The sequence below is a fragment of the Grus americana genome, chromosome 16 (genome assembly GCF_028858705.1).
Source record: "Grus americana isolate bGruAme1 chromosome 16, bGruAme1.mat, whole genome shotgun sequence".
Lineage (NCBI taxonomy): Eukaryota > Metazoa > Chordata > Aves > Gruiformes > Gruidae > Grus > Grus americana.
The window spans coordinates 14,683,910-14,704,843 of NC_072867.1; the positions used below are offsets into that span (position 1 = coordinate 14,683,910).

The 20,934-nt window shown below is 42.0% G+C and overlaps 2 protein-coding genes across 4 annotated transcripts in view; one reads left to right on the forward strand and one right to left on the reverse strand.

Moving 5' to 3' along the window:
- KDM2B (lysine demethylase 2B) overlaps positions 1–5,235 on the reverse strand; it is a 125,816-nt gene extending 120,581 nt beyond the window's left edge. The window contains exons 1-2 of one of the 3 annotated variants that reach the window (XM_054843803.1): positions 5,046–5,235; positions 4,500–4,572 (exon numbers count right to left, since the gene is read on the reverse strand). In XM_054843803.1, coding sequence (XP_054699778.1) covers positions 4,500–4,520 — 21 coding nt within the window. In that variant the 5' untranslated portion in view covers positions 4,521–4,572; positions 5,046–5,235. Of the gene's footprint in view, positions 1–4,499; positions 4,573–4,995 lie in introns of all 3 variants that reach the window. The other 2 variants (XM_054843802.1, XM_054843804.1) reach the window with 2 other exon arrangements.
- A 132-nt stretch (positions 5,236–5,367) lies between these two features.
- On the forward strand, positions 5,368–20,908 carry ORAI1 (ORAI calcium release-activated calcium modulator 1). Its single transcript, XM_054843819.1, has 2 exons — positions 5,368–5,652; positions 17,587–20,908. The coding sequence occupies exons 1-2, from the start codon at positions 5,539–5,541 to the stop codon at positions 18,151–18,153; spliced, it is 681 nt and encodes a 226-aa protein (XP_054699794.1). The 5' UTR covers positions 5,368–5,538; the 3' UTR covers positions 18,154–20,908.
- The last annotated feature ends 26 nt before the right edge of the window (positions 20,909–20,934 follow it).

Genomic DNA, 20,934 nt, shown 5'->3' on the forward strand with positions numbered 1-20,934 from the left:
CTGATCTAACCAGTACAAATCTCAGAAGTAAATTTCAAACTCTTTCCATGGCTTTAATTCTCAGATCAGTTCAACAGAGACTGAAACTCTTCTTACAATAGGGCATTTTTCTTTACTATTCCTATCTGCTACTACCAACAGAAATCATACAGCATCCAATTACCCTTTGCATACCTAACCAATCGTGTTCTATATGAAACATACTAAATATTTTGCAAAAGAGAAAATATTAAAATTCAACTTTGCGGGCCTTGCTGGTCATCTCTTTGGAAAGATCCATATTGTAATGAATCATGACGTGGATAAAGGCAGGAGAGGATAGAGTTCCAAGTTAGGATTTAAGGCAGTCAGCTTCTCCTTCTGCATCTGCCAATAACCGTTTGCAGAGTCTTGAAAAAATCATGTAATCTTTCTCTAACATCTCCCTGTTTGCAGATGAATGAACTTTATTATCATATAGAAGTGTTGTATAGGCTATATATTGAAGTGTGGATTCCAGATGTCTATTACAGCAAGTGCATTATTAATCCATAATCCTGAAAAGATGTATGCATATGTTGACCTTTCAGCCAAGATTACTGAATCTTAAAATTAAATGCATGTGTACATCTGTAGGATTGAGGCCAGAGTACTTGTACAAGATAAATGGATGTTACTAGAGAATCATCAGACAAAAAACACATAATCCATCCATTCCACAAAAGTCCACCAAAAAAGACAGAACAGAGACATAAAAGAAAATTAACTCATTTTTCTAAAATTTTTTTTTTTTTGGACATGAACAATCTGAGACTCTTGGTGTATCAAGCAAACCCACCAAAGACTGTATTAATCACACACACCTGGAAACACCAGAGCATATTATTGAAGTATGGAAGTGAATATGTTTCAGAAATATCACAATTTTGATCTATAGGTCTCCAAAAACAGAAAACACATTTTTAACCTTGTTTTAAGACAGAAATGATTGCTATTAAACTACAATTCATTTTACCATTGAAACAATACTGTAATCTGTGTATTAATAACAAAAAAAAGGTCTCAAACTTAAAAGAACTGGGGAAACAAAAAGGGGGGGCAGTAGGATGTGGATGATGAGAATATCCACAGCTGCATTAGGATAAAAACATTTAGAAGCAATATTAAACCCACATGCTTCAGGCCACAGGTTCAGTGCTGGCAGATGAGGGTTAGGGCTCATTTCCCCTCCGAGCAGGTCATGCTGCAGGTTTCCAGCAGTGCCTGGCGCTGGGCCTCGTTGGGCAGCGCTTGGTACGGGACAGCCCAGGGCTGCTGCAAGGCTGGCTTTCTTCAGTTAAAAATAACGGAAAATACACTTCATGTTTAAATACTGCGAAAAGGGAGCAGCGATTATTGAGAAAAGGGCTAGTCTGTGTTTAAAAACAAAACCTAAAACTATTGCTGGATGTTAATGTAACTTAAATTATTTAAGATCTAATCATGACAGTGTGCTGGATCCTGACCTTGTTAGCTTGAAACTAGGAGCTGTCATTTAATTAAACTTGTACTGCAGGGCTCATGCTAAAATGAGAACTATAGTGCTGGGCTTGGGAAGGCTGTATGAGGAAATGGGTTCATTTCACCCCTACTGAGCTTTCAAACACAGTTATTTCCCATTGGAGAGAATGGACTGAAATAATCTTAAAACATTTTTTAAAGTAAATTTTATCCTGTAAGACCTACCACCTTGGCTTAAGGGAGAAGACTAGTTATTTAACCATTTCATTGTTTTATGAAGGAAGTTAACAATTACACAGTTTTTCTGGGCATGACAGATAAAAATCTTTCCTCTGCAGAAATTCCATCAACTAAAGTTTAAGCTGTACTATAGCTAAGATTTGCAGACATGCTTGCCTTAACCTCCTTGCTGCTTGGGACTGCTGACAAACCCTTATTTCCCTTTCGCAACTTCTGCTTCTAATGTGTTGTTTTTAATGCAAATCTACCATAATTTCCATTTTGTGGTAACCTGATTTGGTTTTGGTACAATAACGGGAACAAATGGAAGCAATGATTTGCATGTGAAGCTGGAAATATGTTTTAGAAAAACTGCTATGCAGAGGGTAGCACCTTTGCATACTCTGTACTGTATCACATTAATCATAGGGTACTCAGCGAACCTATTCTTATTCAGTCCTCCTGCAGAAAATACAGAAGTACGTTTTTAGCAGGAAGAAAAATTTATGAGTATCCTTGTGACAGTGTACAGATTTCTCAGGGCTTTCTGGAAAGAAACTTGGACTTCTGCCACCTGCTCCCATTGTGTTCATGGATAAATGAGTCAGAGAATGGGTTACCTCTAATTAAGGGTAATAACAGCCTGCTGCTGAAAGAGCCGGTTCCCTTTCTCTTGCATGTATGTCCCTCATTTCTCCTGCATTAGGTCCAGTGTCCCTGCAGCCACGGGGTAAGTCAGTTCAGTGACTTGATCCAGCAGAAAAGTCACCCATTAAGAAAAAAAGAATATATATTTTTTTCACTAGGTCAATTCACTGAAATTCTGTAGCTATTTGATCGGTGTAATCTACAGGAAGGGGAGTGGGGTGAGATGAAGGAAGAGTGCAGGACTACACCCTTTTGGTGGCCTTCTGCAATTGCACCCATCAGAGGTTAACATCGAAACACAGCTTTGAACTCCAGCATGATTTCAGAAGAACTCCCTGAAGCATTTCTAAGAGGTAATTAAGCATGACTGACTCTTTTTGTTTCAGTTAACTCTAGAGTGGCAGTATAGAGGTCTGTCATAATCAGTAATTAGAGTTGGAAATAAAAGAATTTATCCTGTTTAGTTTGTACCTCAGAATGGAGCTGTAGAATGGAACGTAAAGGAGGAAAGGGGTACACTGCTACTGTCCTCATGTTTTAGTTGCAGATGGCAGCTTGATCCTTAATTTATGTTTTCCTACTTAACAAACCGATTACTTATTTCTGATAGGAAAGGAAATAATGCTTATTTTAAAGCTAAAATGCTGGTGGGCTTGGAAGGTCAAAATTACACATGGGTTTGATTTGGAAAAGTGGATGGGATGAGATTTCTTTACTGATTTGGTAGGTCCTTTTCTTTACTGTTTCCTTGACTGAAATATGAACTCAACAGTACATCAGTGTGCAATATTGTTAAATCTTTCAAAGCCCTTCACAGTAAACAGGAATAGGAGTGATGGACAGAAGAATAGAGAAACAGTGACTTCAAAGAGTCTATTTTAATACAATTATTTAGAAAGACACTTGAAGTCCTTCTCAGCTGTATGTCTCTTGCAGGTGGGTTTGTGGGGGTTTTTAGAGAAATCTGGTTTTAGGGAACAGGTTAAGACCTAGGTATTATTTGTGCATCACCCATGATGTTACAGTTCAACCATAATTGTGTGCAGAAACAAGAAATAGTGAATAGTCTTGGTTATGTACATAAACATTTTTCATAGCTTATGAGCAGCAATGCAAAATATTTTTAAATGTATGATTCTACAGAAATTACTTGACAGACTTAAATGTTTGCTTGAGATGTGGAGGAAATTTTACATTACTGTTTTTTAATGGTATCTCCCAAGTAAAATGTGGTAATGAAATCAGTATATGGTTGTTACTCATAGCTTTGCAATGTGGTGCTCAGACTTAGCCTAAGGCATTGGTGGGAGACACAGAAAATGCTGATTGTGGTGATGAGGTCTTCTGGTTGGTTGTTTTTTTTAAGAATTAAAGAATGCTGCACAGAGAGTAGTATTTTATAATGCTGACTTATGCTGGACTTTCACTCAAATGGATCCAATACAGTAGTACCATCACCCATAAAAGAGAAAGAAGGTGGCAAACACCACATGGAGTCGTTTATACAAAAGCAAAGGCTTTTATGGGAAGACTAAGTCGAACTCAGTCTTCTGTAGAGGTGTTTTAATGCACCTGTAGATAAAAATCTAACCAAAAGTTGTTTATAACAAGAAGACAACTCCGTTTATTTCCTGAGAAAGGAATGAGATCAAATCTATGTGGTAAGAACTGGTAGCTTCAGGGAATGTCTCTGAAGACTTGCTTCAACTACCTCTTTTTTTAAAAGAATGCCATGTAAATGAAAAGCATTAAGTGACCTATGTTGGTATAGATTGTCATCACCTTTACTGTGCATACTTAAATGAACGACCCTGCAAATCCCAGAAAGGTGTGACGAGAAGAACAAAGAAAAATGTTAAAGACAATGCGCTGCATTTTTTCTACTTGTAAAATAAGGTGGAAAATTTCAACGCAATCATAGAAAATCACTAAAGCTTTTGATTCCTAATGGAGCTACCATTGTAGTGATTCAGCTCATATGTGACCATCCATGTGCCTGTAAATAGTAAAAGTATCCTTGTCCACTATTACTTCTGTTCTTTAAATCATAATTTTTCTTACTAGAAATCAATAGCAACAGGTTTCATGCACACGCCCCTTAATTCTCCAGACCCACAAGTTTGACGTGGCACAAGCATTGTAGTAAGCCTCACCTTTCCAGAAATCATCTTCATAACTGTGCCATGTGTTTGCTATGGAGTTCTGCTCTATGCCTCATTATTCCCTCTGTAAAATACAGAAAAAACATACGGTTTAAAGGAGTTGTATGAACGTGTTAATAAAAAAAATATATCTTTCAGCACTGGCATATAGATCTGTTGAAATGGTCTGCTTAATCAGCTTAACTACTTGCTGATAAAAAAACCGAGTTTATCAGGAGCTCTGGGCGTACAAAATGGTTATGAAAACCTTAACTACATGACAAACAGGTTTATCAATTTTAATTGGAAGCGAGGGTGGGTGCTCAGACTGGTGTAGATCTACAGGACAGATGTAGATTAAACGTTGAAGCTAAAGAAGGAAGTAAGTGAGAAACGGCTTTGTGGTTGTCTTGAGGGAGGGACTGGGGACGGAGCAGGGGGACACCCCACCTCTTTCTGCCCTGAGCGGAGGGGCACCCACCGCCGGGGAGGGGTGTACAGAACTGACCGAAAACCTACGGGTTCCTGTCAGCCACGCTCCAAACTGAGCCTGCTCACCCGCCCCGCCGCTGCAGCCACCAGGAGGCCGCGCCCCGGGCTCCAGCCGGGCCTTGCTGCAGGGTGTCTCCCCCCACAGAGCCGCTGCGGGGTCGCACCTTCCCTCAGGGACAGGCCCCGCTGACGGCTCCCGACAAGGCGGCAGCGCCGAGGCCCCTCACAGCGGCGGGAAGCTGCGACGAGACGCAACGCCCGCGCGCCCTCAAGCTCCCTCGGGGGCTGCCGGGAAGCGGCCGAGCAGGGGCGGGGCTGAGGGGGCCGGGCCGGGCCGAGCCGTCCAATGAGGCGGCGGCGGGGCGGTGCCCAGCGGGTGGCGGCGCGCAGGCTCGCAGCGCCGCGGCGGCAGGCGCGGCCCCAGCACCGGCAAGAGCCGCGGCCGGGCGCCATGGGGTGTTAGCGCAGCTGGTGCCCTCGCTCTGCTGCCGGAAGGAGCCGTTGTTGCCGCCGCCGTCTTGTGCCTTCCCGCTCCGCTCCGTTCCTCCGCCCGCCGCCCATGAGCCTGAACGAGCACTCGATGCAGGCGCTGTCCTGGCGGAAGCTCTACCTGAGCCGCGCTAAGCTGAAGGCTTCCAGCCGCACCTCCGCGCTGCTCTCCGGCTTCGCCATGGTGAGCGACTGGCCTCGCCCGCCGGGCAGGGGGCCCTGGCAGGCGGCCCGCGGCCTCCCCGGCAGCAGGGAGCCGGGTGTGGGGAGCGGTGCCGCCGCTTCTCCTTTTTCTGACCGGGGAACTCGCTGCCTCCCCTCAGGCTGCGGCGGGGGAGGGGGGAACACACACGGGCACGGGGCAGCCCCTGAGGCGGCGTGTGACACCCCGGGGTGGCGGGAAGCGAGGCGGGCCCTGGCGCCTCTTCACCAGAGCTCCCGGCCCGGCCTCCAGCCCTCGGGGCAGCCCGGGTCAGCGCACCCGGGTGGCGGCCGGGCCGGAGGAGGGGAAGGCGCCGCGGGGGCCGCCCCGGGAGCGGCGGGATAGGGGCTGGTGGAGCCCGGGGAATCCATATCGGTAGTTCGTCTTCTGTGGAGAGCTGTCATGCCACAAGTTAAAAGCTGCTTCACCAAATAGCTCCGATACCTCGTGCGGGATTTTTTTTTTTTTTCCCCCCCAGTCGCTCATTTTTCCTGCGGAGGATTGCTCGGCTTGCCAAAAATCACACTTGGCGGGACGTTCCTCCCGCCGGTTCTCATAGGAAACACTGTAGGGTGCTGTAAACGTGGGGGGGTTGGGTATTTCGCTTAGCTTTGAGCTCCGGTGTGCAGAGCGAGGCGGGCTGCGCACAGAAAGTCCCACAGCTCTCCCGAGGCCGTGGTGCTTCCCAGACCGCAGCTGCACACCTTGTGCAGAGGATGCAAAGGCAGGTGTTGCGCTGGAGCTATTTTTAGGTAAATTAAAAAAAAAAAACAAAAAAAACCCCACCGAACCCCAACTGATTAAAGTTGACGGTGTCCCCCCGACTCATTACATCCATCATTAGTTATCTGCAGTTGCGATGTTTCTAATTATTTTAATTTTTTTTTAAGGAAATCTTGGGTGTTGCTTAGTTTGGAGTTTTGTGCATGTTTTAGAAATGTTTTTATTAGTATGTCTCTTGCTTTCGGTTTTGATGTAGAAACGTAGTCTAGTAATCCTAGTTATCTCAAATGAAAGCTGCATATAGATTGAAATACGGTAATTTTCAAGCTTCATTGTATGTCCAGTCCTCTAACATACTGATCTGCTAACTGCAGTCAGCTCCTTTATTCATCTGCGTTAAATATGCTTCATAGTTGCAAATACCGAATTGTACAGCTCTGACTTATTTTGATTTTTGCCCTGCTTTTAACAAGGTGAGTATTTTCAACTGCAAGATATATTCCCCTTAAAAACCCATTATTCTAATTAGAGGATGCTGTTTGAAAACATAGCAGCCGGTCTGCAGCAGCCTTCTGACGGTCAAATAAATGTCACTGTCCTCCTTCAATGGCTAAAAACAGACTACAACTCTTCAGGGGTGGTGGCGGACTGCTCTTCGTTTGACTGACAGGCGACTGTGTTAGTGCAGCGGCACACTGGAGTTGGGTCTCCTTGGGTAACATGCATCAGGCTGGTAGCTCATGCTCTGCTGCTGCTAATGAGTTTTCCTTATTGTATGCCCGTTCTCCTGTGTCGGAGCAGTTTGTTGGGGTGGTTTCTTAAGTCAGACTTTTACCTTGAGAGAACGTGGTAAAAAAAACCCTGTATTTTGTTGGGTTTTACAAATTTTCATCTAAGGGAGGTTACATCTGCATGAGTAGAAATACCACTATTTAAAAGTCATACTTAATATCTTAAATCTCTTTGGCTTTTCTCTAAATATATGCTATATGAACTCTCAAAATCCCGTGGATGTATGAGATGGGACTTCATCTACTTCTTTCTTGATTCTCTAGAAGTGTTCTAGGAGTTCAGTGTCCTGCAGTTGAAAACTGCTGCTTTTATATTTGTTTTTTAGGGTATTTCAGGAAAAAGCCACTTTGTTCCCATTAACAAATCTCTAGTTGCTAGGGATTTTACATGTGAACATTCATCGCATTTTAATTTTCTTGAACTTAACCCCTTAAAAAAAAAAAAAAATCCACTTTTTTCCTTCTTTTAACAACATCATGCTGGAAACCAACTTGTAGCCTCATTGGTTTTGCTGTGACAGATAGTCCTGTAGCTCAGACTTCCTAATCTATTTTCAGAAGTGCTGACTTAACTTTCAAGTATTTTTAGATTTCTTTTTAATAACTTTCCTTATCTTTTAACGTTGTCCTTCACAATTTCTGCCTTGAAAAGCAGGGCCTTCTTTCTGCTGTCACGCCTATGCATTGTTTCCTAAATTCAGCAGATTCTTTGGCACCTGATATGTGAACAAAATGCTGCTCAAGTACAATCTAGTCTTGGATCTAAAGCTTACAACAGCAATTAAGCGTCATTGTGTCTCTGTTTTCCTTATCAACACTAGGAAGAAAGAGCCTAAATGACACATCCAGGGCCACCCAGGAAACTGATGGGAATTGTCGGGAGTGGAATGTGCTCGTTTCTGTGCCAGCCCCAGTGATCCTTGATCTTTAATCAGTACTTGCATCCTCTAGTATGAGCTAAGTGTATCCCTGCTGAACTGTTTATTATGGACTTATTTTGTGTATAACTGCAGCCATTTTGCAAAGTTTATTCCCTTAAGATTGGTTACGCATACCCCACTTAAATGATGCATGACAAAGTCAAGAGACTGCCCAGGTCAGTGATGTGTAGGTTATGAAGTGCTCAGCCAAGTTTCAAACTCAGAAGTGTTATGCTTCCACGGAGAAGATTGTTTAAAAAACGTTTTACAATTAGTTTTGTTTTAGAGCTACACATCACAGTTTGCCACTGTGTGTTAGCTTTGGAAAGAGTTGCAGGGTCTGGTGGTTGCTGATGTTAAAGCTAAGCTCCCACGAGTAAGCTTGAGCGTTTCCTTTGTGCAGATTTCCATGGGTGCTATCATCCAGTGTCTAAGAGGAAATCTATGAAGCTTATAATCTTGCATTTAATACACTTTTCTAATTTATGGGGCCAGTAAGTAATATCAATCCCCCAAATTGTTAGAGCTAAAGAAAGAAACTGTGAATTGTAGAGTATGTGTAGTCCATGAAAGAATGCCAGTGGAGGTATCGAGTATTTCTCACTTCTGTGTTATCTCCCAGATATTTATGGTTTGGGGTTTTTTTCCCCTCCATACCTATCTTTATTTCTTAATCCAGTTTATCTCAATGGTGGAAATATTTTGCAGGTAGTATTCAATATTGCAAGCACTAGCTCATCCACACCTACAGTAGCAGTATCAAGAGCTGTAGACAGGCTGCTGGTAGGTTGTTTTTGTATGAGCAAATTAAATTGACTTGTTAGCATCATTTTGTCACCAGGGATGCATCATGCAGTAGCATGACAACATCATGATCCCAGAGTTGCGAATATCATAGGGAGGTTGTTGGATTCCAACAATCCTCAAACTGGAAAACTCAAACATCGCTTCCCATCCACTGATTAACAGCTCTGTGAAAATACGTGAGCCTCAATTAGGGATCTAAATTATATGACCACTGTGCTCAACTTAGCTATATTTAGGATTTGGAGGATATTAGTTGCTAGACAGCACACTTTTCTTCTAAATACCTCTAATGTTTCAAGCTGGCTAGGCTGTTGTCTAGATAGTAATATACATACTTCAAATATAGAATATTTAATGGGGTTGCTGGTAGAATAACATGCAACAGCTGCATTTTCTAACCTGTAAGAAAGGTTACAGGCCTATTTCCATGGCTTCTGCCACCGCTTACTTTTTATATCACTGTTGCGCTTTACAGGTTAGAACTGTGCTCTGAAGAATCTTCCCCCATCTAAAAGGTTTCTTCTCTTTCAGTCAGGAAAGCAAGATTTTGTTGCTCCTTCGAGCATCCCTGTCTCAAGGTTATAGATGAGTGAGGCAGGCAGCATGGACTACGTAGGACTCTTACTGCTCTCTTTTACAGCAGCTGTGAGTAGCTGCTGTAGTTTGGACGATGTAAAGGTGATAATGAGCCGCTGTTTCTTCTCCCTGCTGTGCTGTCTAATCTGACCTTGTACTTATCAAATAGTAACACTGTTTAGAGATACTTACGATAAATTCATCTTGAGAAGGTAGATTTACTCCGATTATATGGGTATTGCCTTTTCATGTTTACTAGCAAAATATAGTTAAATCCTGCATTTGTATTCTAGTGTTAGCTTTAGCAGCTATTAATGTGTTTTGCCATTCTGCAACATATAATAATCCACAGAGTCATGATTCTAGACTAATGGATAAATGATGATTACATTCTCTTCTGTATAAAACCAGTAATAAGATCATTATTTTGACTTATCTTTTTTAATTTCCGGTGACTGACTCTGGCTCATACAGAGTCTTTCTATGAGTTGTTTATAACTCTTAATGAATGGTGCAGACACTCTGTGAGACCCTGGCTCTGCGCCTCTGTCTCTGGGAGTGAATTGTACTGTCAGGAAAACAGAGACTGACCGACCAACTTGGGAGCTGGGGAGACAGCCAGAGGAGTGCTAATTTTCAGTGGTGCCATGACACCCGTCTCGTTCTCGACTTTTCCCCTGTGGTGGCACACACAGACAAGCAGTGGGGTAGAACATGGAATTTGTTATTGAAATAATCTCGTGATGTGAATGTCAAGACTTGGAGAAACCACTTCTATGTGCGTGGAGGTTTTTTTCCCCTGGCTAAGAGTAGCGTGTGCTATGAAGAATCACTCGCACCTGTAACTATGGATAACTAGATGTAGTCAAGTCTAGTCGTAGTTGCAGTGAGTGATGCTAAGAAAATATTTCTGCAGATAGGTGTTGATTGAAATACTTTAGTGATCACCATGTGCAGTTTTGCTTTGGTGTGTATTGGTCCAGTGAGGTGAAGGTGATGTGGCACTGATACTCTTCTCCAGGTAAGATTCGCATCCTCCTCTCACTGCAGACAGACCCTTACAAAATGCAACCATGATGTTTGATCAGTTTTCTTTTAAGCCATTCCTGACGTGCTAGACTTTATACAAAGTTGTCTTGTCCTCTTAATCAGTTTTCTGTTTAGGAATGGTAGCCGTGGCCAGGGAAGAGGAGGTGAGAACAGTCTTGCAAGGGTGTACAGATGATTCTAGACTTGTGTTCATTAAGAGGTGGTTGGTGTCTTTAGCAAAGCTGATGTTTGAAGCTGACGCCCTTTCTGAAGGGATTTTGCTTGTTACAGTCTGCGAGGCAGCAACCACATGAGCAGTAGAACATAGTAAGAATGGGATGATACTGAGAGCCAGCGTTTCTCCAAGTTTTCCATTAAATGGGTGATTACAAGATTGTTGATATTTAAACCTAGTGACTTTTAATAAGATTGCTTTCTTGCTCTGCGATTCTTTTCTGAATCTGTCAGATACAAATGACAGGAGAGCACTTGCGATTGGAGCTTTAGGCTGGTCAGATAGTATCTCAGGTGGTACAGGAGACAATTCTACAGCCGTCTGTTGCAGAGCCGTCATTAGTTGACTGCACCCCCCTGGTTACAGAATGTATTTAGCTAAAATCAGGTGTCTTGTGGAGAAGTGGCCACGTGTGTTCTTCAGAACTATGATCAGCAGCAAGGAGTTTTAATTAGCTGTGGCTCTGTCCACTCTGAAGCTGTCTATCCATGGCGTGCTGAACTCGATCGCGACTCGCAGCTGTATGTTAACGCTAGTATTTGATACCATGAGAGGTGGTATGCCAGTTACAGCACAGGCTCCCAGCCTGCGTTATATTCCTGCCGACCAGAGCTCAGAGTCATCTTTGTGGGGAAGGGGAGGAGAGGAAGTCATCTATAAATAGCTCATAGATAATACAGATTTACTTGAGATAAGGCATTTTATTTCCTTTTCTCTACAGCAGTGGCTACTGATTCTGAAAAAGATGTGATTAAGTCAGAAAGCTCTCAGATAGTGTGTTCACGACTGTTGCTATTACACATGACAACAAACCTTTTTTGTGGGTTGAAAGTCTCGAGTGTCAATATGACCTGCTACCCGGGTGGCTCTTAGTACGGTTCTTCGTTTTTATTCTGATCGTTTTCTGTCATGTTTTATTTTCCCTGAATACTTCTTATTTCAGAACCCCCTATCTTAAAATAGGAATTTAATTTGAAGCTTACATTATGCTGGAAGTAAAACCAATCTAAGTAGAGCCAACATACTGTCTAGTAGCTTATAAAACTGGGGAATAATGCTAAAATTTAAAGCAAGTCATTAATTTCTGTCCTGCTGCTGTGGTAAAAATGAACAAGTGACAAACTAGACAGTTGCTTATTCTGCATTTCAGTAGCAATGTGAGCTTCATTTGCAGCTACGTATGTGGCTGGTTCTTTATATTAATTGTTATTGCTAATGAAAATTGTGTTATTAGTGTATCACAGTTCATTTCCTGTGAAGCAGTGGAGTCAATATTTCTCAGAGGCACTGTGTAAGTGTTCTTGTATGAATAGAAACCTTCAGAGCATTCAGGATTTTGATTTGAAAACAGGAGCTTCTTTTAAGCCAACCTGGTCTAATAAGATGTGGAAGCATTATACACAAATGAAGTGAACTTACTTCAGGATATTAAATGTTAAATAAAATTGAAATGAGGATTCTTCTAGAGGGCAAGTTGTTAAATTTCTTGCAATGTGGCAGTATTCAGGCTGCCATGACTCTGAAATCCAGGGCTGTCAGAAGCCTTAACATGATTGTCTGTCCAAATTCAGTTATCTTTGAAAGCATCTGAATGCCCACTGGCTCATGAGAACTCCAGTCCTGCATCTTAACATCACAAGAGTCCTTTAATTTTGTCAAGAAGCTGTATTTCAGATTTACGGCTTTGTCAAGGCCTGTAGTAAATCAGTCAGTCATATCTGCAGGATGATCTGAAGTTAAAGTTAGCTCTTCTTTGAGCCAGGGATTAGACCAGATGACCTCTTGCGGTGTCTTCCAACCTACATTATTCTATGGTTATGCAGCAAGGCAGGATGCACAGTAGAAACCATGCGGCAAATATTCAAAGAAGCTTTGAAAGTGGGGAAGGAGAAGGTGCTGAAACACGTTGTACTGGATACTGTGCAGATACCAGTGACGGTTCCTGCCCTGAGGGGCTTGTCTTCAGAACCAGTGTAAAAACCTAATAGAAGACACAGGAAAACATCCTCCTGCGTGGAACATCAATGTGTACCTATGAGTTCAGGCTTTGCATGGGTTTGGATCCTATCAGATGAGCTCATCGGAGGCCTGTTTGTGCAAGCATTACCTTACAAGAGCAGTTGTGATCTGTGCATTTTGAAATCGCAGCATGAGTAAAGGAGAGAAGAACTTATGACGCTTTCCATCACTGTTTGAAAACAGGCGCGGGGCCTCATAATGAAAAATGGAGCTTTTTGTTTTAGGTGCCTGGCTCAAGCTTGGCCCAGGAAGTAAAGAACAGAGACTTGCAATTGAAAAGAGTTGGCAGTTTTTCTGCTGGTTTATAGTGAAAGGGTTCCCAAATTAGCTTCCTCGACAGTTTGAGGAGACAGAAAACATGAACTGATTTTTTCACTTATGGGTCAAGCTGGAGTTACTCTGCCAGGCCTGAACACAAGGAGGCTTTGCTGTGCTCCCCTGGAGACTTTCTATCAACTTCAGTAGATTTTGAAATCCTTCAGGCATTCTGTATCCTACAACCTCCCCAAAAGTCTCCATTTGAAGTGAGTTCTGAAGTATCTCTTCATCCTGATTGAATGGTGAAGTGTTTTCTTGCTTCCCCCATTCCTGCTTTTAGGGTGTTTCTAACACCAGTGTCACTTACAACTGCAACTTATTGCATTTGCTCTTTATTTACAGGTGTCTCTGCCCAGCTAGTTAGCTTCAGCATAATTTTTTCCTGCCTATGAACCCATGAAAAACTCTGGTGTCTCTTGTTTCTCATGCATGTACCCTCTAGCTTGTATCACATTTTGTCACTGGTCGGTTCTAGAAAAACATCAAACTCCCCTGCTAGAGAACTTGTGGTCTGCAAAGAACTGTCAGTGCATTGTGGAACTGCACCTGATGTGTCTGTATTGTAAGTATACCCGGAACATTCAAAGTGAGGGTCTCTTACACTCATCCTTTGGAGGGCTGACCCTATAAAGCTGTGATCCCTTCAGCGTCAATAAAAATATTTTTCCAGCCACTGTAGTCTCCCAAGTGGGTAAATTGCGATGCTTTCCCTCAAAGCAGACTGATACTGTCTCCTTTTTCACATTTCTGTTATTCAGTTCAGTGTAGGATCTTTCCTGGCCCAGCAGTTGATGCAGCTAGTACTGCTCCCTTTGGCTCCAGCCATGGAGAGGAGGTTGTATTGCTTGTTGGCAGGATAGACAAGTATGATTTAACTTCACATGTCATTCCTAATGCCGGGCTCTCTTGGTGTTTAGCGTCAGGGCTGTGCTGGCATGAAAACTACTGTGGGAGGGACCGAGTTGGGAGAAGATGCTGAAACTGAGTGTAACCTCCATGGGATGCCCTGGTCATTTCTGGGAGTCCCCTTTGGGAGCTTGCCCTCCCCTTGGTGCTTTGCAGTACATGGTCTCCCTCCCGCAGCTTTCAGCTGCGTGAAGGTGTATGCCAGGCTTCAAGGTTGGGATGACTGACTGCCCTGCTTCTGCCTTATTCATGGCTTGTTAGCATCCCAAACTGGGAATAACTGCTTGGCTGCCAGCTTATTTTGCACTTTACAAGACTAGTACTTAGGCTACCTGTCAAGTGATGTTGATGCTACTCACAATTATGTGAGTACACTTGGAATTACAGTACGTAATTGCATGCTATGGTTTGAGCTGAAGGAAGTTACGCCCTTCCTGCTCGTGGGTTAAATTGTGACAAGTCTTAAGTAACAGCTACAGCCTTGCTGGATTTCAGAAAGCTCTTGAGAGGTGATTTGGGGCTTACCTACCCAACAAGCTTCCTGTGCAAAGCAGGTCTGTGTTAACATATTTGTCAGCCACATAAACTGAAGCCTTGCTTGTGTAGCTCGAACTCTGGTTTAAGCTATTCCATCAGTGTATGGTGGTTGTAGGTACTCCTGGGGTCACTCTTTCAGGGAAACACCCAGCTAAATGAAGTCTATTTAACCCAGGAAAACTTGGATTCCTGGTCTGGATGTCTCCTTTTAATAGTTGTCCCATGATTCTGTCAGTGATTACCTAGGCACAGAGCTATATCAGTATCTGAATGCTGCTTAAATGAAGCTGGTTTCTTGCAAGATTTTGTTTTGATCATGCATATAATTATAGCCAAATTGTAAATAGGTACAGTTAGATTAAATGTAATTATTTAGCATTTCTTTTTAGCTTGGGCTACACTGAGAAGAGGAAGAAAATATTTCTTCCTGATGTTCTGTTGAAATGGGAAGAGTAGCTCCAGGACAGCTGGTATGTTGGAATTAAGAGAGTCTGACTGAACTTCAAAATCAGATGCTTGAGATCATTATTACATGGAGACATTGATTAATGGAAATAAAAAATGTCTTCAATATTTGGCAAATTAAATACATCAGTTTTCAAAAGAAAATTACGTTTTAGTAAGTACCAGGATAAAGGATTAAAATGTCTTGTACTGGATGTTTTTGAGTCTAGAGATGCACCAGAAAACTTACAAGAAAAAACGTTGATAAGTATGAAAATGAATCCTCAGTGGTGAAGGATTGCAATTGTTCTGTGAAAAACATAGGAGGCCCAACATCCCATGAATGTACTGGGACTTGACAAGCAGTCCTGCAGAAGAGAGACCCAACGATCAAATATTTATCCTCTCAACTGTGAAGTTTCCCACAATTGAGAAATGGTATTTTAAAGTCTTTGAGCAACGATTGTATATGCATTAATATAATTTCTTGTTGAGTTTCTTGTAACACTTGGAAAGTGTTTGCTAATTGGCTGGGTAGTTAGGCTTATGACAATAAAAGCTTTCAATAAAGGAATTAAAATACTGGCAAATGGCCTTGAATGCCTGTTGTAACATGCCTGAGCAAAACCCTTGGTTCGCTTAATATATTTGGTGTGTTAGTGGTTAAGAGTTCTGGTGTCCGGGTGCTGGTTCTGGGAGCATAAGAAGATGGGATCCCAGACTAGGTATAGCTTGGCTCAGCTTTGGCAAAACAATGAGGTTTGAATATTTTGGCTGGTTTTTGCAGCTGTCTTTGGATCTCGGTTTCTATGTCTCCCTGCATCCATATTATGCATGCTTTATGAAATTTTCTGCATATCAGCTTGATGAGAATTGAGGTGTTTGCAGTGTCTGCTATAGGCTGAGCAATGTCCAAACCGTTAATGGCATGTGGTAATGGGCTAAACCTGTATCGGTGGGACTCAGAAGAGCTGATTTGTTTCAGGCACTGTGTTGTATGAACTGGTTTCATGGTCTTTTTGAGGGCAACTGGTATGTTATAGAAGAGCTAGGCTCATAGCTCGGTGCTGCCAAGAGTCTGAGGTCCTGGTACAACTGCTTCCTCCTCAGTTACGCGGGCCTGTGCCAGCTTTGTTGCTCATCAGAGGCATTGCAGAAACAGCTCGGCTCGCTAAGCTAGCAGAAGATCACTGCTTCTTAACCAGGTTAGCGTTCGCTGTGCTGGCAAGTTGAGTCATTTCAGTGATGGATCACAAGTGGGCAGCCAAGGTGCAGAAAGGGCTGGTGTGGATCAGTCTGAACCGTGCTGAATGGCAGCCTCTACATCTTCCTTATGCAATGTACGTGTGTTGATATTTAAGATTGCTGTTAATTTTTTTTTTCCTCTGCTTTTTAAACATATCTTGTCTACTTAATGAGATCCTTTGAGAAAGAGTACTAAACATAGAGACATTGTTGCATTATCCCCTCTTTGGAACTGTGCTTCGTCTGATAAATTTGCAGTTCAGGAAAGATTATTTTTCAAGAAAGCTGCTGGGATTAATGCCATTCATCAATTGCACATGCATAAAACCACCTGACAGTTTTAAAACCTGTTAAAAGGCATTCTAGTTAATTTTTCTTTATCAGAAATATTTGAGCTGGGTTTATGGGTTTCCTAGCACTGTTATTTCATGCTAATTTCTCCTTCTTAAGCATGGGCATGCTTGGAGATCTGAGGTTATAAATGGACATGGCTGCATACGATAGTGGAGGGCTGGACCTCGGAGCATCTTCATGAGAGAGTGCAGCTCGCCCAGAGATGAGGCCAGACACAGCTTCTAGAGTAAGAGTAGCTGGTGATGTCTGGGAGCACTCTATCTTCTCTTTTCTGGAAGACTGCTGTTTGTCGTTCCTCCAGCCTCTAAGAGGCCTGTTTGGCTGCCACAGACATCATGGAGACTCGTGTCCTAAATCTGTGTTCCAGAGTCTGCTTGAGTACTTATTTTGAGTGAAAGAATATAACCGAGAGCTCCATGGAAAGGTGATCTTTCTAATGAAAGGCTCTTGCTCTTCAGAACTTAAAAACAAATATCCAAGGAGAAAGGACCATCAAGATCGTGATGGGCAGTCTGCTGCTTTTGCAGGCTTCCTTGGTATAGATACCTACTTCAAAAAACTTTGTGGTATTCATTCTACATACGTATGGACACAAAACATTTCCTAATACCCAGCAAAGTTTATAATCAATAGTAAAAGATCAAAAGCTTTCTCTACAATATAACACAGGAAAGAAGAAATGTTTCACTTTAAGGAGCCCAAGTATGTTGATCACAAAGTTCAGCTGTTTCGTTGGGGTGAGCTGGAGGTGGCAACGTGGTTGTGCTGTCAGAAGCTTTCATGCAAACTGGTAGTTTGCTCTACAACAGAACAGTAAGCATGAAAACGGTGGCCTTTGCTCAGACCTAAATTTGGACCTAATGAAAAAGGTGCAGATTAACATGAAGAGAAATTTAAATGCAGACAATTATTTTGTCTGATGATCTTCTGGAAACATGATTTAAACTTAAAATAATCTATAGTCAAATAATACATAATAGGTAATTGCATCTCTCTCTTCTTTCCTTTTCAGGTGGCTATGGTAGAAGTTCAGCTAGACGTGGAACATGACTACCCTCAAGGTCTCTTGATAGCCTTCAGTGCCTGCACTACTGTCCTTGTCGCAGTTCATCTTTTTGCACTCATGATAAGTACCTGCATTCTTCCAAATATAGAGGCTGTTAGCAACGTGCATAATCTCAACTCCGTAAAGGAATCTCCTCATGAGCGTATGCATCGGCACATTGAGCTTGCATGGGCATTTTCTACTGTCATTGGGACTTTGCTCTTTCTTGCAGAGGTGGTGCTACTGTGTTGGGTGAAGTTTCTTCCTTTAAAGAAGAAAACTGATAATCCTCTCCAGAGCAACAGTTCTACCATCACATCAGGACAGGCAGCAGCCATTGCATCAACATCTATTATGGTTCCCTTTGGATTGATTTTCATTGTGTTTGCAGTCCACTTCTACAGGTCACTGGTGAGCCATAAAACAGACAGGCAATTTCAAGAACTGAATGAACTTGCTGAATTTGCACGGCTCCAGGATCAGCTGGATCACAGAGGTGATACTATCTCCTCTGCTGTTACCCATTTTGCGTGAACCAGTGCTCAAAGAAAATAAACCCACTATTCTGCTTCTGCCTTGTTATGTTGACTCTCCTGTGGATGAACTGGTTGAACTGTTGATTACCATTTAAAGAGAGATTATAAATGTTGTTCTAACCCTTTAGAGAGGAAAAAAAATGTTGTTTCTTTCATAAAACTTTGGCTATCTGACATCTGGAGGAACGGATGGTGGGATATGCCTGCACTGCACGTGCATCCCTCCTCTTGTGAGCACTCTCTAGATTGCTTCTTGTTAATGCTGAATGGTGGCTGTAAAAATACATGGGAAATAACATTGTAAATTTGGGTATTTGTTAGGGATGGATAGAGAAGCTTGCTTTTTTCCCTCTCTTTATTTGATGTTGGCATTTACTAGAAGATATTGCTTGTCCGATCCATATTGCATGGCATGATACAAATTACTTGGGATATGCAGCAATTAGCACTCGGTTTCAGTGCTAGCGCTGTTCTCTCTAGAAAGCCTGACAGATGGTAAAAGTGAAAGCTGTCCCACCACTTTCCCCAGTATGTTTTGCTGCCAAGTAATTATTACTTTACTGATTTCCCCAGCGCCTTTTTCCCGTGGCAGTTACACATTTTATAACTCGCTAAACACCCATCACTAGTCTTACTGCGATGTGGTATGGCCACATGAGTAGGAATGAGACTCTACTCTACTCTTCCTTGGAAGAAAATAAAAGCAATAACTGTTTTAAAGTTCTCACGAGCTGGCACATATTATCTGGAGAGATAGATTTGCCTGTTTCCCATTTAGGAATCTTTTTTAAAAAGAAGGAACTAGATGGAAATTATCACTGGATAATTTTTTTTGCTTGAAAATCAGAACCACTGCTGTTTTTTTCTCCAAGCCAAAGTAGTAATTATTTTGTACTTTTATATTAAAAAATATATTTTTAATAAATCCTCAGATACAAGCAGCAAAAGGTGCTTTCTCTGCATTGGATTCCCAAGTAATTAGCTATGCCTTGGTCTTCCTTGTTTAGAAAAAGTCTTCTCCTTGCTGAGGTGTTGTATTTAATAACTTGTTATACATTTTTTTGCTTCCAAAGGATCTGGAAGACTACTTTTCTCTATGTAGATTTATTTATGGAAGCAGGTTATTTGTAATTAATATTGCTGCTTACTTTCAGACATGTCTGTGACAGCGACGCTACTGTGTCATTTTTTATTTCCTCTTTAAACAAAACCTTCCATTTGGTCTCTTAGACAAGAGGTTTGTCCAAGAAGGATTGCAGCAGTTGTCCTGGGCTGCTCTGGTCATTTTAGCTATGTCTAGAAGTGGAATTTTTGGGAATGCAGTTCTTCTATGGAGCAGCTTTGGGCTTTAATGGGTAAAAGCTGGGTTTTTTTGAACACAGAGACAAGTTTCAAGTCTAATGGGACAAAACTTGACCTCCCTACCATAGCTAACACTGTGGAATAGAAACCTGGGATTTTGAAATTAGACAGGCGCGAACGTGACGATACGGTGGAGCTGTACCCAACTGAGCCTGGGCTGACCGTGGTCTCTTGCACCCAACCTCCTTCTCAGGTTATCCCAGTGTATTTATAAACCACAGGATGTGGCTATGGAGTTAGGGTGGCAGAGTCTGGTTTTACTACTGAAGCAGCTTCATGAAACAAATGGGACTGATTTCTCATGTCAGCACCACTGCAGTGGAAAACATTGATGAGGTTACCCATGGTGCGTGTGTATTCTAAAAAATAACCATAAAAATACCTGCTGGGCTGGGGTGGGGTTTTTTCGCAGCATTCTCGCAGGGGTGTACTTGGTTCACAAGCAGAAAACAGCTTTCCACTTGCTGTTTTCACAAGTCCTTCTGGCATACAGAGGCCAAACTGGATTTTGTCTACCTCTGCCATTATGTTATGCTTCAAATATATTCTGTTGGTGATGTAAATCTGCTGATGGTGAGAATTGTGAGTACAGCCCCACAAGTGTTCATTTATGGAGCACTGGAAGGATTAGGTTAAGTAAAGGCATTAACGAAGCAGCATTCCAAAACATGAAATCTTGGTAGTAGGCACAAAATGTATTTTCCCATCCTTTACTGGAATGCTAGTCCTGTCTTGGGGAAAAAGGCTGTTAAAAACCCTCAGTAAAGGAGGAAAACCTGACTCAATATTCACACTAGACCAAATGGTTGAAAGGGTGCTGTCAGGCTTTAAAATGACACTTCTGTCCATAAATTGTGCGTTTATGATGTTATTTTGAATGAAGTCCAGAAAATACATTTTCCAAGTTTGTTTTGTAAAATTACATGCAGTCCTGGATAACTAACTGAGTTTCTCTTTATTTTGTGGATCTTTTACAAAGTGACAGAGAAGTGTGAGGGTTTTTTTTTGTTTTAAGAAATACAGAATTAGAAGCTGGTGGGACAACCTTGTTTTTAACTTTCTTAAGCTGGTAGGTTCTGAGCTAATGGCGCTGTGATTACAGCTGCTTTTCTGACTATTTTCTGCACTTTAAGCCATGATATCGAGTATGTTTCTCATTTTCCACCTGTGGAAATGATTGTGAATGTTACACCTTGGGCACAGTCTCATAACTCTGTGCCAGAGGCAGTAACCAAACCCAAACACATGGATCTAAACATTGAGTGCACTTAAAATTTGTTTTTTATCCCTTATTTATACTAATGGTATTATGCATTTACCTCAAGCATTGTATATCACTTATTTAGATATAAAATACTTTAATGAAATAAAATATACTCAATTGTTGCTGATTATTTGTTATCTAGAGGCCTAAAAT